The sequence below is a fragment of the Mastigoproctus giganteus genome, chromosome 1 (genome assembly GCF_048544385.1).
Source record: "Mastigoproctus giganteus isolate SK-2022 chromosome 1, ASM4854438v1, whole genome shotgun sequence".
Lineage (NCBI taxonomy): Eukaryota > Metazoa > Arthropoda > Arachnida > Uropygi > Thelyphonidae > Mastigoproctus > Mastigoproctus giganteus.
The window spans coordinates 258,171,806-258,191,597 of NC_143575.1; the positions used below are offsets into that span (position 1 = coordinate 258,171,806).

Sequence of the window (19,792 nt, forward strand, 5' to 3'; positions counted from 1 at the left end):
AAACATCATTGCTGACCAGGTACACCCTTTCATGGCAACGGTCTTTCCCTCTGGCAGCGCCATCTTTCAGCAGGATAATGTGCCATGCCACACCACCCAGATTGTTCGAGACTGGTTTGCGGAACATGAGGAAGACCTCCAGGTATTGCCCTGGCCTCCAAATTCCCCAAACATCAATCCCATCGAGCATCTGTGGTTTGTGTTGGAACAGCAACTCAACTACAGACCTTAAGAAGTTAAAGGATCTGCTGGTTATGCATTGATACCAGATACCACAAGACACATTTAGAAATGTTGTAGCATCTATGCCTCACCAGATACGAGCTGTTTTGGCTGCACGTGGAGGACCAACATCATATTAGGTATGTTGAGGGTCTAGTGGTTTCTGGGATTTCTACCATCTCCGCGTATGTTCTCTGTATCGGTCAAGACAGAGATTTAAAAGTGTGTGGGATATGTACTATGTAGTATGTTGTGCCCATTGTTCATCCGGCCTGTTAGCCGCCGGGCCCCTAGTGGGGCCCGACGTTACCAATACCAGCCACGAGGAGGCCAGCCGGGTGTTACCAGTGATTGAAACAGTACTCTGGCAGGTCCTGCCACCTACTTTCCTGGGATTTCAGTGGCTAGGACCAAAAAAAAAAAAATATAAATTAGAAAAATAAATAGTCACGAGGATGTTTTATTGCGTATTTGGGGTTTTGCTTTAGGAGCACTGTTTGGGGTTTTACACTGAAGGTCTTGATAAAGCCTAATTGGGTCGGGCAAGAATTTTGGTGTGCTTAGAATTTTGATGTAGGGCTAATCGCTGTGTGAGATGACAGATTTGGGTGGGGAGACAAAAGGCTGGGGGGTGAAATAGGAAGCAGAGGGGTCGATAGGGAAGGTAGGTGGTCATAATGTTTTGGCTCATCAGTGTATATATCGGTGAGGAAAGACAGTTGTTGAATAGATGTGCAGAAATTTGTCTTTAGCTAGCATTTAGTTGATGGGTGGAACAGACTTCCATCTTTTGTTGTTTTGTTGTGGAAGTTGATAGCCTAATTAAATTTAAGACTAAGCTGGACAGGCATTTGGAGGGATGAAATGGGAGGGGTTTTCTCTTTTTTTTTTTTTTTTCCTGATGCTGGCATAAGCTTGTTTTCTTGCATATATATTAAAAATAATAAAACTATAAATAAAATATCCTAAGTAATAATAAAGATCCTAAGAATCAAATTCTAATAAATTTATTTTTTAATTTGCAGTAAGTATTTAATAATATTTGTTTTTTTCAAGTCTTTCAAAAACCAGAAGGTATTGCTATTTGCCCAAAAAATCCAGAGGGTATACAGCATATACCTACGTTTACCTTCCACTACAGCCCTGAATACGTGTGATATCAAAGTGGTGATTGAGATTTTGTGTTGGTGGCAGATTGCATGCAATGTGCCAACTCTTGTTATTCCACCCTTCTTGCCCTTTTGCTGTATTCTTTTTCTTTATTATTTTATTTGCATGTATACAAAATAAGTACTTCTAGTTATCACCTGTAGTACTTATTGTTTCTTCAGTAGCACATTTAGATCAGTTGGGATTCCTACTACCATAAACTTTTGTGTATTTTGGTGGACATTTTAACTTTTTGGGCCCCCAAAAAAGTTGAAATGTTGACCCATAATTTAGTTGAAAGTCATTTCTTAGGTGTGGATCTTATATTAGTTGAATTGGGCATCGGTACATTACATATATTTATTATCAGTAAACTGAATACCAATTTGTATTAACTAATATGTGTAAGTGTGTTAGACGTACATATTTTCATTATCAGCTTCATTTTCTTGGTGGGAGATGCTTTTCTTTCTAGTTCCAGTCTGACTCTGGGTAAAACACTGTCATCGAAATGATACTTAATGATGTGCTCAGTGTTACTGGAATGTCTCTCAATAATTGCCACTTTTATTGTTATAAATGATGCTAAAACTAGTGGCAATAGATTCAAATTAAGGAGGAAGTGTTATAGAATGGATTATAGGAACTTTTTTTTTTTTTAGCCAACATATTGATTACTGGAATAAGTCTCCATGGGTAATTGAGGCAGACAACATGGAAAAATTCAGGTCAGCCAGATCAGTACTTTGAGAGGAATGAAATACATAAGCAATGTTTTTTTTTTTTATTTGTGTAGCAAAAGCCTATAGCTTCCTTGAATTAAACTGTGTGACTAATACATATAGATTGTACATTGTATAGCCATGTTGAATGATTATCTTTTCCCACAGAGGCTTAGTTTCTCTTTGGGAATTATGCAATAAAATAATATGCCTTTATTTCAAATATTCCAAAACTTCTATTCCTGTTTTGATATGTTATAAACTGTCATAGGACAAATTAACAGTCATCTAAAATCATAACTATTACCAGTGTGTTTTATAATCCTTATATTTTGCCCCAGGGGCTCACATCTGGTGAGTATGGGCTTGGCACACCCAGGGTCCCGAGCTGGATATCATCATTCTTCTCTTTCTTGGTAATCCCTTACTACTTCTCTCTCTCTCAATTTTTTTTTTTTTTTTTTGGTCGGTGCAACATAAGCCTCAGGCTTCCTTGCGCCATATGGATTATAATAATAATAAATATTTTGTGTGAATGAGGTATGCTAATTCCTGATGACATAAATTTTAGAAGAAATCCGTGTCTTAATAATATCAGTCTATCTCAGAGATTTTTTTTTTTTTTATGTAAAAAAAAAAGAGTAATGCAGTTGTTGCTCTCTCTCTCTCTCTCTGATAGAATAAATAAATGACTTTCCTTAAATTGTTATTGTCATCCATCAATATATGACGAGTGATAATGTCTGCAGCTTTAATTGATTAATTATGAAGTTGCCAGTGCATTTGTATACATATTTATGAGGTTCATTCTCTCTCTCTCTTTTTTTTTTTTTTTTTGGAAAGCTACTGATATAATCTAAATCAAGTACTAACTTTTTTCTTGAGAGAAGCTACATATCTAAAAGATCTGGATGCAATGCTAGCTTATTTTTCTTGCAGATACAGTTGGCTACATGACTTCAAGGGGAAATCGACCAATTAAAGTTGTTGTTGTTGGTGATGGAACAGTTGGCAAAACATGTCTTCTGATTTCTTACACAACAGGCAGCTTCCCAGAGGGTGATTATGTGCCTACAGTGTAAGTAAATTTCTTAATATTTAAAAGTAAAAATTTAATTTTTTATTTAAGAAATAATTTATTTAGATTTTTAATCACTAGTGATTAAAAATCTCTCACTCTCTCTTTTGTTCTTGATATTATACTTTAACTTTTTTTGTAATTAATGTACCTTTGTAAGTGCAAGTGTATAGATTCTCCCTTCCCCATACTGTTCATAGGTGCTGGGTTCTTCTAGAAGACAGCAATGAACCCAAAAAAAAATTTTTTTTCTTCTTTTTTTTTTTTGTAAACTTGCTAGAGGGTTTAAGGACAGAAAGATTTCATTTTTTGATCACAGGATATTGCTTCTTTTAAATATATATGCTGAAAAAAACCAAACAAATATGGTATAAAAATTGTAATTGTGATGTGTGCTGTTGGAGCAAGGTACATATTTGCAAGCCCATATTTGGGTAAAGACATCAATATGAATGGTATGCCTTTGGCTGAAATTTTTTTTTTTTTTTTTTTTGTGGACAAGTTAGTGAGGAATATCAAAGGAAAGAACTCTAATTTTACAACAGATACTTGGTTTTGTGCCATTCCATTAGTCCATGGTTAAAAAGTGATTATAAAATAACTGTGATTAGGCCAATAAAAAAATAAAATAAACTTGATTACCTTCATGATTCATGAATCTAAGCTACAGTAAATGTGCTGTAGAAACATCATTATTTTTGCTCAGTGAACGTGTAACAATAGTTTCTTACTCACCAAAAACAAACAGTTATACATGTATCATCAGTGCACATTGTTTGTAAAGATGTTACGAAGCATAGGCTACAATGGCCATAATGTTCCACATGTAAATTTAAGGTGTACAGTTCAAAATAAAGTGAAAATATCGTATACTATTTAGCAATTAATTTCTTTTAAAAAAGAGAACTTTATTCACTTCAAATCAATTGTCTAATAGTTGTTTCAAGGATGGAAAATCTTTTGGTGGTCTAACTTAAAGGGTAGATTGTCTAATCCCTGTGTATATAGTGGACATTTAATGAGGATATGCTGGACTGTGAGTTTCACATTCCAGTTTGAACAGTTTGGGGGGTTAGATCTTGAAAGAATTAGTAAGGTGGGTATAGCCAATGTGCAAACTTAATTTCTTCCTTTCTATTCAAATGTTTATTGGACTGCCAGAGACAGTCAGATTTGATTTTGAAAAGTTTATTATAATCTTGGGCTCACCACATCTGTTAGTAGTAGTAATGGCAAATGATGTAAGAAAGTGCTTATATAGCATCAGCCAAAAAAAATACACAGTTCACCTATCGGTATCCTCCAAGAATTTGTCTAGTTCTTCCTTGAATTTATTCAGCCCATCCACTTCCACAACAACAGTTTATTATTATTATTATTATTATTATATTTATTGTAAACAAATTCTCTTGATAAAATTGTATTGTATTGTATTGTATTATTATTATTATTATTATTAGCCATATGGTGCAAGGAAGCCTGAGGCTTTTGCTGCACCAGCCAAAAAAAAAAAAAAATTCTGAGTTACCCAGAGAGAGAGAAGTAGAAGGGAATCACATCACCAAGGAAGAGAAGAATGATGATATCCAGCTCAGAACTCTGGGTGTGCCAAGCCCAATTCCCCTGGGATTAAATGGAAGCCTATTCCAACAATCAACCACCCAATGGCTAAAGGCAAACTTCCACACATTTATCCTGCAATCGTTGCTCCTGAACTTAAATTTATGCCCACTCGTGTGTAGTCTCAGCAAGTGGAAGAATGCCATTAACACTCAGCTTACTCAATCCATTCAAGGTTTTAAACAGCTCAATCAGATCTCCTGCATGTGCCTAGTCTCGAGACCCTGCAATTTGCAAAACTGAAGCCTTTCTAGGTAAGAGCACCCTTTTGTTCCCTTCACCAGTCTGGTTGCCCTTCTCTACGCTGTTGCATTTCTTCATACATTTAGCCATTATAAAGTATTTATAATCTCTAAAAGGAACGAAAAGATGGATTTATGGATTCTGTAGCTGTTTTAGCAGTGTTGTCTGTCATTTTAATTACCAGATGTACCATTGTGACCAGGTATCCAGAAAAATAAGACTATTTACTTGTTTTCCAGTAGACATGCTAACTATGACTAGTTAGCATTCATTATTAATATCCTATTAAGTTGAACATATGTCAGCAGATACCAGAAATAGACTGTGCATTATGTTGATGCAGTGTTGCTTATCCCTGGACATGTTGTCTTGTCATGTTTCATTATATTATTTGCTATTTTTTAAAATCACATATATAATTTTGATGTTTGGTTCTGCTCTAGCATATTGTCACACTAGAGCAAAATTGTTAAATTTGTTGGAATGTTCCTTTGTTTTTCTGTAGAGCAAGAAGTACACTGAAAGAATCTGCAAAAATATCATGGAATGAAAGCTCCTGAAATCTCTAACTTCTTAAGGCAACGAAATTTCACAGACTTTCTTTTTTTGAGCATTCACAGCTATTAAGAGTGCATAGAGTTCAGCAGTAATGATACTACAAGAACTATACTGCACATAAAGAGCTTTGTGGAGTCATTTATAACTTTGCTGGTGGAGAATAGCTTTCCCCATACCAGCATTGATGTATTGCAATGTAAGGGGGAGAGAATTTCCAAGGTGAGACAATGGAGGCAACAGGTATAGCTGGATTAGAAACATCAAGTTGCAAACGTTGAAGAAAAGAGCAAACACTAATGCCAGCTGGCTTGTTTGCTAAAGGATGCACTGCATATATGGTTTCCCATTTTGGGCAAATAAATATTTTCAACTTTAGTGTGTAGGCTGATTTCTGATTTTGATCGCATAATTCAAGAGTGAAATTTGTCATTGGTAGGATTATGGAGGATCATGAGTGTCAGGCTTTGTTTTGGAGATGTGCAACATTCAGCAAGAGCAATATTTCTAAGGCTCTATGGAGTTCAGAGTCTAGCTATTGTAAAGTCTTTAGTTTAGCAGAGTTATAGATAAGAGACCCATAATCTAAGTATGATCGCACAGAGGTATGGTATAGATATAAAAGCATGCAGTGATTGGCCCTCCACAAAGTGGCTGGTAAGACCATTGGGATGTTTAGAATTTTTAAGCAAGAGGTTCACAACCATTTGATGTGGCCTGAGAAATTCAGTTTCTTGTCTAAGATTAAGCCGAGAAATGGAACACTGTCATCAGTGCATTCATACTTTACAATGATCAGATACAGATATTATTCATTCATATAATAAAACTAAAGAATCTCTTTTTGACCAGATGGTTTAGCCATATGAGTTGTGGGAGAGAAAAAAGGTGGTCTATATGTTTTTCTACAGTAAAATCAATATTGCAACTATAAATGCTTATGTAATATATATACACAAAAATTTAATAAAATTTCATGATGGAAAATGGCATAAATTACTGTCAAGCTAAAAAGTTCATATTATAGCTTCATAAGGGACATTTATAATGAAAGATGACATGCTCTGTACTATATAAAGAAAAAATATTTGTATGTATGAGAGAGAGAGAGAGAGGGGTGGGTGGGGGAGGTCTAGTATGTAGGTTTAAGTGTTCCTATTTATGCAAATTTCATAAACCCTGCAAACTGAGCATTATAATAGAGCGAAACCAAATATCAAAAAATATATTTAATTAAAAAAAGCAGTAAATAATATAATGCAATGTGAAACATGACAAGCCAACATGCCCAGAAATATATATATATTTTTTAATATTTATTTATTGTACCAGGCTGTCCCAGCCAAATTTGGCAACCTCATTGTATATTACAATACTATGCATACAGTGTTACAAATACAGTTTATAGTATTGTACAGAGAATGAGGTACATTGCAAAGTAGGCAACAAGTCCATCTGCACAAGAACCCTCCAAGATGTCTTTCTGAAATAATTTGGGTGTCATTGCCCACAACAGGATATGCTCCCACCTATAATTAGAATGGTACTGCACATCCTCCATCTACCCTGTTGAAATATTGAAATCCATTCTAATGATCAGACAACCTGGTTGTTTTTTAGTCAGACACAAGACCTCATTACACAATGCAACAATTAATTTCTTTGCTCCTTTGTTTGTAACAAGATTAAACTGTCTTTGACCTGGATGGCAAACCCTGGAAGGATTTGAAATCTGTCCTTGTTCCTACCAGAAGTTGTTCACATCCGGGATTCAATGCATGTAGATTCGATGACCCTGCTATTAATTCCTCCCTAAGATCAGAGTACTCATATACACAGATGCAAGCAAAATGGTCCACAATACCTCACTCACTCATGTAACTTTGTAAAAAATGATCCATGTCTTGTCAAGAAGAAAGTGGCATGTAAATTTGGACTACACCATCTGGACCAAGATTTACCATTAATATTTACATGCAGAAGGAATTTATGTGCAGTGTGGCCCCTAGTACTATCATTCTATCTCTCCTGCCATTAACCAACAAAGACAGCCCAGATACAATTCTTCTCTTCTTTTTTATGCACCAGTCTATCAATTTCAATTGATAGACCTGTACTCAGTGCCTTAAGTGAAAACACATTGATTTGAAGACTAAATGTAAGTCTAGAGGCAGCCATCCAGTCATGACCTGCAATCCGTCATTTGAAATAGTTCTGCAGGCTGCACTTAGCTTCAATAACATTGCATACTGTATTGCAAACAGCTTTTTGACATGCCTTTTGCAGCCCACAGTCTAACCATACATGTACACCATAACTAACAATTGGCAAGAAGATGCAGTTATAGAACAAATTCAGTGTTCTTCCTTTTATTTTCCAGTCCTTCGTTTGTTTGTTTGTTTGTTTGTTATTTGGTTTTTAGGAGCATTAGCAATTAAGGTCATATTGCTCCGGGGATATGCGGTGGTCATTCTCTGACCTTTCTGCATCCTCCGTATTTAGTGGGCACGGGCTCGAACCCCGCTCTAATCAAGAAGCATGTGCTATGCACTGCTGCTCCTGCCCACCTGGCTACAGAGGCGCCGCCCAGTCCTTCCTTGTTATCCATGCAATCATTGCAACAAATTTTGGGATGTTATCTGTTATGTAAGTAATATAGGAAAAGAAGCATAGTTGGCTATCAATTAGGATCCCTAAGTATTATGTCGTTTTCACAGACTGGAGATGAGCTTCACCTAAAGAAACCACCGGGTTCTTAGTCACTGAGAGGTGCCCTTTCAATAACATAGTTTTACTTTTTGTCGTGGACACTGTCAGTCTATGCAGTTTGCATCATTGATATAGTCCTGACAGAATCAAATTTTAACATCCTTCCAATTGTGCTCATGAATCACCTTCCACCAGGTCATTGGCATAAACTCCATCAAGACATGATTATAGTGGCGCCTCCGTAGCCAGGTGGGAAGGAGCAGCAGTGCATAGCACACGCTTCTTGATTTGACCGGGGTTCGAGCCCATCACCACCAAATGCGGAGGATGCAGAAAGGTCAGCGAATGACCACCGCATATCCCGGAGCAATATGGCCTTAGTTGCTAATGCTCCTAAAAACCAAATAACAACAACAACATGATTATAGTTTCGTTTCAGCCATTCGTTGATCACCAGGTTCCACAGAAGTAGCCCAAACACAGATCCCTGAGGGCAGCCCCTTACTACACTCTTTGTAATCATCGCACTGGAAGACTTTACAGTTACAGTTCTGTTTGTGAAGTAGTCCTTTACGACAGAATATAATTGCTTTGTACATTTTGCTTGTTACATAACAAATAACACATTGTTCCAATTGATTGTGTCAGACGCCCCAGAGAAATCAATGAAAATGCTCAAGTTATATTTAGCAGCGCACTGCTCCACACAATTGACCAGCCACTGTAACGCGCATCTGTTCCTCTGCCTGAAATGAACTGTATTGATCGTCAGATAAAACAGTTACCTCACACATGATTCATTATTTTCACTGCCAGGAGTCTTTCCCAATTCACCAATTCATCTTTCCCAATTCACTCAATAGAGCAATCGAAAGATAAGATTCTACTCTGTCCTTCAATTTCACTGGAGATTTTATTTTATAAGAACTTTCCATTGGGCTGGAAACACCCCTAAATTGCAGACATGTTAAAGATGCTGAGAAGATGGCTTGGAATCAACCTGAAACTTTGCTTGATAACCTTACCCTTAACAAAGTCCATTCCTGGACATTTGTTGTTTTTGATCTTGGAAATAGCCATTTCTAACTCATCAACTTGAAAGGCACTCTCATCTCAAGGGCACAAAAGGTGATATTGTTGTACACGTTGGCACTAATGATATTAAGAAGAGTAGGAGACCAGCGGAATTACTTAACTAGTACAGGTCAGTGATGAAAAAAAGCCATGAGTTAGGGTTGAATTTGAACGTGTCTGCAATTCTGCATAGACACGATAGGAGGGAGTATATGATGAGAGCCTTGTCGATCAATTCGGCAATGGAGAGATTGAGCAAGGCTCAAGGGGAAGAATTTTTCTCAGCCTGGTCTGTGCTTGTTAACAGGAGAGACTGCTTCTACAGGGATGGGATAGACTTAAATAGGAAAGGTGCAAGAATACTTGCTGATGCCATTGAGGCAGTGTTAGGTGGGTCAGGAAACTGCTAGCTTGGGGGGGATACACAGACTAATAGATTAACAGTATCTGCTGGCAGAGGTGAAAGTGATTCTTGCACTGCTTCTATTGGAATGAGCAGCAGTCTGGAAAACAAGGTGCAGGGGATTTCAGAGACTTCTGGGAGTCATTGCGAAACAAATAAATACATGGGCTGTGTTAGGGTAGCTAAGAATAGGAACAGGTGCATGTAAACTTGCGTGTACACCAATGCTAAGAGTTTGGTATATAAATTTGAGGTGTTGGTCAAAGACAGATATTGTTGAGACATCAGAGACGTGGTGTCACACAGATATAAGGAATGCAGAAATGGAATTTGGGAAGTACAATTTGTGCAGGAAGGAAGGATAGACAGGATAGGAAAGGAGGAGGAGCTATACTATTGATTAAGAAACACAAAATCCAAGGAAGCATAGCCAGTCGACATGGCTGGACAGTGCAGTGTTGAGTCAGTTTGTTGTGAACCATCAATATCAAGTGGACCAATCTGATTCATCCCTTTCCTTCTAGAGTTTATATAGGTAAAGAACTCTTTTCCGTTCCTTTGCCAAGGATTTCTCGTAATCTGGCTTTGCCTGCCTAATCTCCTTTGTGACTTGGTTACAGACCAGCTTATATCTATCATAGGCTTCAATGTCACCCATTAATTTATATGTATCCCATGCATTTTTCTTCGCTGCCATACGTCTCATTAGTCATCTGACATCCATTTAGGCCTAAAAAACCTTGAACAATATTTCTTAGTTGGTATGTAAAGCCTAGTAGCTTCCAAGATAAATTCTTTGAATGCTTCCCATTTTGGATTTGCTGTTGGTAACATTATCAGTTGGTCCCACTGTATAGAATTTAAATACTGTCTCAGACCATCGTAGTTGCCTTTACGAAAGCAAAAACCGTTCCCTTTACCCCTGATGGTAGTTACCTCTTTGAGTAAATCCAACTTCAGCACACTGTGATCACTGCCACATGGTGGTCCCTCTATCTGCAGATTCTTAATACATGAAGAATCACTACTGATAATCAAATCAAGAGTATTACTCCCTCTAGTTGCCTCCTGAACATGCTGATGTAGAAAACAATCATCCAATAAATCCAAAAAGCCTTGCTAGTGTATGAATGACCAACCCACAAATTCCAGTCAATATCTGGGAAATTAAAATCCCCCTTTATAAGACTCTCTGATTTATTGGCCCACTCTATTTCCCTGTACAGTTTCTTATTATACTCATCAGAGTCATTAGGCCTATAGCACACTCCTACTCTCAATTTTGATCTCCCAATGCTTATGTCACACCAAACTGACTCGACACTGCACTGTCCAGCAATGTCGACTGGCTTCACTTCCTTGGATTTTATGTGTTTCTTAACTGATAGCATAACCCCTCCTCCCTTCCTATTCTGTCTATCCTTTCTGCACACATTGTACTCCCCAAATTCCAGTACTGCATTCCTTATATCTGTGTGACACCATGTCTCTGACATCCCAACAATATCTGCCTTTGATGTTTTGAGCAATACCTCAAATTCATCAAATTTGTTTACTAAACTCCTAGCATTGTTGTACACGCAAGTATACCTGCACCTGTTTCTATTCTTAGCTACCCTAACACAACCCATGTGTTTACTTGTACCGCAATGGCTCCCAGCAGTCTCTGAAATATCATGCATCTTGTTTTTCAGGCTTCTGCTCATTCCAATAGAAGCAGTGCAAGAATCAATTTCACCTCTGCCAGTGGCTGCTGTTAATCTATTAATCCTTGTATCCCCCCAAGCTCGCAGTTTTCCGACCCACCTAACACTGCCTCGATAGCATAAGCAAATATTCTTGCACCTTTCTATTTAAGTGTATCCCATCCCTGTAGAAGCAGTCTCTCCAGGCTGAAAAAAATTCTACCCCTTGAGCCTTGCACAATCTTTCCAGGGCTGAATTGATCGACAAGGCTTTCATCATATACTCCCTCCTATCACGTCTGGACAGAATTGCAGACACTTTCAAATTCAACCCTAATTCACTACTTTTTTTCAACAGTGACCTGTACTTGTTAAGGAAATGCACCGGTCTCCTACTCTTAATATCATTAGTGCCAACGTGTACAACAATATCACCTCTTGTGCCCTTAAAAGATGATATCTGCTCTACAACATCATCAACCTTTGCCCCTGGGAGGCATATCCTGGTTCTGTTCCACCTATCCTTTTTACATACCATGTTCACCGTTTCCCTGACAATAGAGTCACCAACAAATACTAGTTCCTGTGGGACCAGCACATTCTGCCTTTGGAGTTGTCGCTGTGTTGCGTGATGATCAAGTGCAAGCTCTGGCGTTGATGAGGACAGCTGAGAGCTTGATAGGCCCCTCAATTTCGATCCTTCGAGGGCATCCACCCTGTCCTTCAAGCTCTCATATAGGCCCATAACAACGTTGAGTTGTTGCCTGATTTCCTTACACTCCTTACATCGCGCAAACACACAAAGACATTCCCAATGGCAATATCATGTCCCGTACCCGATTGCTCCACAAACATCATGCAAGCAGTGCATTTTAAAAAGCTGTGATTCATACGGCAACTGCCCCCTTCAGTTCTCATCTGAGCCACAGCACTCCCATTAGCTTGAGCCTTTTGTTTTGCTTCTCTAGTCTGAGTCATGATTTCGATTTAATTTCAATAAAATTTCAATTTCAGTAGAAAATTATAACCCTAAACTTGTATCCTAACACAGTTATAATGCTATATATCTATATATATTTTTCAGCATCGAGTATTATCTACGAGTTCTATTTATATAAGTTCTGTATCAAGTTATGTATTAATTAATTATGATATGTTTGTAAAATCTAAGTCGTTATATGTATTTAGTTAAAAAGTACAATTTAATTGACAATGAAGTTTAACAAGATTAATAGATTTTACTGATTAATTGACAATATTATATAATATACTATACTATACTAAGCTAACGCTATCTAGTTCGGGATATAACGTATCGTTTAACAATGGCAGCAAGTTACGAACGGTAAATCTATGGACACTTAAGTATTAATTAACTTCCAAAATCTCGCTGTCTCAATTCAGAATAAACCAAGGATCTTGACTAGGTCTATAAGCTACGTATAGAAAATAATTTAATATAACAATTGGTCAATAAAGCGGCTAAATATGGCTAAAAAAACTTCTCGTTTAGTGGAGCTGCAAAACTTGTAGCACATGGATTGGATACCCTTACCGATACTAAGTAATAAACTACAAAATCTCTATCTAAGTTAAACTTTAAACTAAGTATCGTAACTAGGAATATAAAGCTACTCTAGAAAATAAGTTAATATGCCAATTTAAGCTAATAAAACATAAAAAATTTCTATTTCCAGGAGCAGTAAAAACTTCGCCTGCACAAGGTGAAGTTTTTACTGCTGCTAGAGAAGCTCTCGTTCCCAATCCAAGGGATTGGGAATGAGAGAGGATAAAGGGATGGTTAAGTGTGAGAAGATAGAGAGTGGCAATCAATGGACACTATTCTTTTTGGACTAATGTTATTTGTGGAGACCCCCAGGGTTTGGTGTTGGGTCCATTGTTGTTTTCTGTATTTATTAATAATATATCATGCTTCATGTCCAAGTTTGCAGACAGTACAAAGATCGGTAGGGTTGTTAATGACACTAATGACAGTACTCTGCTGCAACAGGATATAGAAAGGTTGAGCAGATGGCTGAGAGGTGGCAACTGAAGTTTAACATTGACAAATGTAAAGTACTGCATATGGGAAGCAGTAACCCCAGAGTAACGTATCAACTGTGTGGTACTACACTGACAGTGGTAGAGATTGAAAAGGAACTGGGGGTAATTGCGCAGGCAGATATGAAGTTTTCTGAGCAGTGCAGACAGTCTGCAAGAGTAGCTAATGGTGTCTTGTCAATTATATAGAGAAATTTTTCTAGCAGGGGTAAGGAGGTGATTATCCCCTTGTATAAGGCAGTGGACAGGCCATACCTTGAGTACTGTATACAGATCTGGAGGCCTCATTTTAAGAAGGATGTCGAGCTGCTGGAATGAGTACAGAGAAGGGCAACAAGATTAGTGAAAAGAATAAAGGGTTGCTCTTATGAAGAAATGCTTAAGTTTTGCAAAGTACAGTGTCTGGAGACTAGGCACCTGCGAGGTGATCTGATTGAGGTGTATAAAGCCTTGAATGGTTTGAGCATGCTCAATGCTGATGGGATTCTTCCTCTTGCTCAGAATAATCACCTGAGGGAGCATAAATTCAAATTGAGGAAAGACAGTTGTAGGATAGATGTGTGGAAGTTTGCCTTTAGCCAGCGGGAGGTTGATTGCTGGAACAAACTTCCATCTGCCGTTGTAGAAGTTGATAGCTTAAATAGATTGAAGGCAGAACTAGACAAACATTTGGTGCGAATGGATGAGTGAAATGAGAAGGGTTTTTTTTTTTTTTTTGTTTTGTTTTGGCTAATGCTATATAAACTTGCTTTCTTGCATCATGTGCCTTTACTAATGCTAATCTCTCCCACCTTCATAACAATCATTTAACTCCTTCAGTTCCAATGTCAGTGTCTACCTTTAGCACTGTATCAACATAATCCACATTCAGTTTTTGGGATCTACTGACATATGTTCAAGTGAAGTCAATAGGATATTAATAATGAATGGCCAGCATAGCTGAGTTAAACATGAAGGTACAGAAGTATATGCATTTGAGTGACCATTGTTCAAGCCTATGTGACTATTAAATGCTGATGTTCTTGTATTTTCTCTCTCTCTCTCTCTCTCTCTCTCTCTCTCTCTCTCTCTCTCTCTCTCTCTCTCTCTCTCTCTCTCTCTCTCTCTTTTGTGAACTCCTCTGACCTTATATGGTCATCAAAGGATATAAACAAAAAATTCATGATGAAACTTATTATTTTTATTGACGAATAACATAAACAGCTCTCAATAATTAATGTTTTTGATATAACAATGCTTAAGACATTGTTTCTTCTTTCTTAAATTGCAGATTATCACACACATATTAAACCACTTAAATCATGCACATATTTTTTAAATTCTTATTATTTATTATTTATTATTATTATTATTTCGTATGGCAAAATGAGGATACATTTGTATCAAAAAATATAAATAAATTACAATAAGCCTAAAAACAATATTTACAGAGAATATTATAGATAACATTTTGATGAATTAAAATGTAGTGTCCAGTTTATTCAGCCAGTTGATAGCATCATCAGTAACACTATGTAGATCTTGGATGGGTCCTTCAAATCTACTCTTTGGGCACTCTGAGACAACATGCTGGATAGTCTGAGGCACATTGTCACAGTCACAGAATGGGTTTTCAGTTTTTCCCCACTTGTGCAGCCAGAACTTGCATCTTCCATGATTTGTTCGGATTCTATTCAGGGATGTCCATTCCTTTCTTGGTAAGTTGAAACCAGGTACAGCTCTGCATGGATCATTGACTAACCCAGGTGGTCGGGGTTTGAAGTGGTCCATTCTTCACGCCAGGTCTGATCAGCATTAAAATGTGACTTAATAAGTTTCTCACCTAGCTTCCATGGGGGGGTTCCTGGATTTCAATCTCTCTGGCTGGGGTTTGCAATCCTGATGTATGGGCAATTGAGAATTTCTGTGACATTTTTGCCATTCTTTCAGCAAAGCTATTTCTCTTCTTATATGAGGGGGATGGATGTTAGATAACACTGGTAACCATTTTAAAGGTGTCGATTTAATGGTGCCTGATATTGTCCTCATTGCGTTGTTCAGTTAGGTATCAACTTTTACAGGTGTGCACTTTTAAGCCATACGGGACAGCAGTATTCTGCAACTGGTTAGACTAAGGGAAGGGCTGATGTTCGTAGCACTTTTGCGTTTGCTCCCCAGCCTGTTCCACTGAGTTTTTGCAAGATGTTATTCCTAGTTTTTATCTTTGCTGCAATATTACAAAGGTGTTGTTTATACGTCAGTGTTCGGTCCATTGTGATTCCCAGATATTTTGGGCAGGGGTTGTATTTCAGTTGTTGGCCTTTATATTCCACTTGAGGCATATAATTAGCCCTTTGATTATCCAGATGAAAGCAGCTAACTTCGGTTTTATTTAAGTTAGGTTTAAGTTGCCATGTATGAAAATATTTATTCAGGTTATGAAGATCCTTTGTGAGTACAATTTCGGCTGTTTTGAAGTCAGTAGACTGGGCAGTCAGAACTATGTCATATGCGTACATGAATTTCCTAGAAGCAGTTGCTGGAAGATTTACAGTATAGATATTAAATAATAATGGAGCAAGAACTGATCCCTGTGGTAAACCATCATTTAATATATAAGGCTTGCTCACTCTGCCGTTTAAATGTACTTCAAACACTCTGTTGCATAGCATATTATTAAGTAGGATCGCGAGGGTCTTACAAGGAATAATCTTTAAAATTTTCAGAATCATTCCTTGTCGCCATACTGTGTCATAAGCTGATGTCAAGTCCACAAAGACTCCAATGTTGTTGTTATTTGGTTTTTAGGAGCATTAGCAACTAAGGCCATATTGCTCCGGGGATATGCGGTGATCATTCCCTGACCTTTCTGCATCCTCCGTATTTGGTGGTGACGGGCTCGAACCCCAGTCTAATCAAGAAGCATGTGCTATGCACTGTTGCTCCTTCCCACCTGGCTACGGAGGTGCCAAGACTCCAATGGTCTTCTTCTTATCTTGAAATCCATTCTTGATGTGGCTAGTAAGTGCCAGTACCTGATCACTGCAGATTTGCCCTGGTCGGAATCTGGCTTGTTCAATTGGTATGTGTTGGAAGGTTGTAGTTGAGATTCTATTGTAAACCATTCTTTCAATTAATTTGTAACATATATTTAAAAGTGCAATTGGACGATAATCTTCAGGGCAAGATCCACTTTTCCCAGGCTTTAGAATGGCAACTATTTTGGTTCTCTTGAACAAGAGCGGGAACCTACCAGTCTGCAAGATGTCATTAAAGAATTTAACTAGCCAGTCCAGAGCTCTTGGGCCACAGTGTTTCAGGAACTCTGGATATATTCCGTCCATTGTGCTGCCTTGCCTGGTTTTATTTCCTTCAGAGCTGTTGAAATCTCTGCGACTGTAAATTCTCCTGAAAATTGGGAGGTTGGTTCAGCAAAGGATAGTCTGGTTCTTAGCTCCTTCTTAAGTTTTTTGACTTCATCTTTGTTGGTATCAGTTGGCCTGTTGGATATGCTGACAATTCTATTGGCTACTTTTCCTGGGGATACTTCTGAGCTCTTATTAATATGTTTGGGAGTACTACTTCTGAGTTTCCTCAGAAGTGTCCATGCTTTTCTACTTGAGTGTTGGAAGTTCATACCTGCTGTCATTATGTTCCATTTCTCTTTCCTAGCAGAATCTAAGCAATGCAATAGTTCATTGGCAATTTCTGTTCTATTGCTAAGTTGGTATTCTTCATATAGCTCATCACATCTTCTGTTCCAACCAGGAATGTATTCTTTCCTAAATCCTCTGGGAATATGCTTCTTTGCTTTGGAGTATATTAAACCAAAAAATTGCTTATAATTGTCGATTTTTGATGGAATCCATTGAATATTGTAATCCACCTCATTAGTGAAGGCTTCCCAGTGAGCTTTTTTTAAATTGTGTTTGGGCTTATGAGATTACAATAACTGCATCTATGTTGTCTGGTAGTTTTTGTGTTTACAGTGTGAAACAAATCAGATTTACAGTACACATGAAGGGGTTCCAAGTTTGGATTGTATAGGGTCATCTATTAACACATGGCTGGATAGTGGTTAATGACTGAAATATAATCCTTTTTGGAATTCACAAGTGCTGATTTACTCCTTGAGCTAATCAGCTTTTACTGCTTGAGAGTTCCCTGTCTTCATTCTATTTATTTTTATTAATAAATAGAATGAAGAATTATTAATAAAAATGCATGCGTGAAAATGGCACGCATGCATTTTTATTAATAAAAATTTCTTATTTTTGCGATTTTATTTTGAATATTCAGGTATCTTGGTACTTTAGGTGGCAGGATCATGCCTTGCAAACTATAACCCTAATTGTAGTATTAATTTTCTGCATTGGTTTCCTGGTAATTAGCGTTTCTTTTTCCACATTAACCTTATAATATAGATCTTTTATTTCAGAAATATGCAGTATGTTATTATTATATTATATAAGTGTAATTAGTATTAGCTTTATTAAATGCATAATGCAGTTAAATTTTTTCTTTTTTCTCAACAGTTTTGATAACTATGCAGGAAATATGGAGTGTGATGGAATACGAGTAAGTTTAACCCTGTGGGATACGGCAGGCCAAGAAGACTACGAGAGGCTTCGTCCACTTTCTTATCCAGGTGTAAGTATTTTTAAAAATAGGTTAAAATATTAAAATGTTTATGTAGGTTAAAATTTCAAATAGTTTCATTTAATTCATAATAATACTTTTGTTTTAGACAGTTAAATATAACATATTCTAAATGTAATCAATAGGGAACAATGCAGTTGCATCATCATACAAACATCTAGTTTAATAATGAGTAATATGCTGATTACTCTTTCCCTGATTTTTAATTTTTATTAATTTCATTTATCTCTTTAGATGTTGCATTTTCTTTTTTTTAAAGACTATCCTGTTCATGTATAAAAATACATGGAGACAAAACAAAATGTGAATGCATGATTTATCACATTAAGTTACTAAACATGTGAAGCTAGCTGAAGTGCTTGGTATTGCAGTTCATTAAGCAAGTTCACTTAGTAATTCTTTGCAATTATTCTCCCCGCCCCACTTAAGCAAAGCACTAGACTAGAACCAGAAACTAGAACAGTTTGTCTAGTTCTATGCACTAAGCAAAGAACTAGTGAAATTGTTAGAAGGGATGGACAAGTGATATGGGAAGTGTCGTTGGGTTCCCCCTCCCCCCCCTTTGTTTTTCTGGTTAATATTGTATAAGTTTGTATAGCCAGGAAGTTAATATTATATAGCCAAAAAAAAAAAAAAAAAAAAAAAAAAAAAGCCCTTTCCACATCACCCGTCATCCTCTCCAATAATTTATTCAAACTAACCGCTTGTACAATAACAGATGAAAGTTTGTTCCAATGATCACATGCCTACTGGCTGAAGGCAAACTTCAGCACATCTCCTGCAACCATCTTCCGTAGTTTGAAAATATGCCCACTCGTGTGTAGTCTGAGCAAGTCGAAGAATACTATCTTTATTGAGCTTGCTCAATCCACTCAAAGCCTTAAACACCTCAATCAGATTACCTCACAGGTGCCTAGTCTCCAGACCTTTATGCAGTACTCAAGATGTGGCCTAATCATTGCATTGTACAATGGGATAATCTCCTTATCCCTGCTAGCAAAATTCCTTTATATCATTGACAAAACCCATGAGCTATCCTGGTGGCCTGTCTGCACTTCTCAAGAATATCAAATCAGACTGCACAATTACCGCCAAGTCATTTTCATTTTCCACTAACCCAAGTTTAGTACCACACAGTTGGTATGTTAGTATAGGTTTGCCGCAGTACTTTGCATTAGTCAGTGTTAAACTTCAACTGCTATTTCTCAGCAAATCTGTCTAATTTTTCTATATCTTGTTGCAGTAGCTTACCTTGATTAGCTCCATTAACCATCTTGCCAACCTTTGTATCATCTTCAAACTTAGACTTTAAGTGTAATGTACCTTCATCAATATCGTTAATATAGAAAATAACAGTGGGCTCAGCATTGAATCGTGGAGGACTTCACAAATAAAATTAGTTCAAGAAGAGCAGTGTCCATTAATAACCACTCTGTCTTCTCCCACTCAACCATCCCTTTATCCATACCAGTAACTTGCCCTTAATGCCACACTGCTCCAATTTGAACAGCAGTAGTCTGTTATGTGTAACAGTATCAAAATATTTCTTGAATTCGAAGTATGTGATACCAAAATTATTTTTTGCATCCAGTTCCTTTGTTACTGCATCATATCCAGTCAGGTTTGAGACAAG

The 19,792-nt window shown here is 37.3% G+C and overlaps 1 protein-coding gene across 5 annotated transcripts in view; it reads left to right on the forward strand.

Annotated features, from left to right (window-relative positions):
* The window catches only part of LOC150091819 (ras-related protein Rac1-like), a 109,752-nt gene that overhangs the window by 67,191 nt on the left and 22,769 nt on the right, over nucleotides 1-19,792 (forward strand). For all 5 annotated transcript variants that reach the window (XM_090377157.1, XM_090377183.1, XM_090377148.1 and 2 more), the window contains exons 2-3: nucleotides 3,033-3,171; nucleotides 18,036-18,150. In XM_090377157.1, the coding sequence (XP_090233283.1) occupies nucleotides 3,047-3,171; nucleotides 18,036-18,150 (240 nt within the window). In that variant the 5' untranslated portion in view covers nucleotides 3,033-3,046. The remainder of the gene's footprint in view (nucleotides 1-3,032; nucleotides 3,172-18,035; nucleotides 18,151-19,792) is intronic.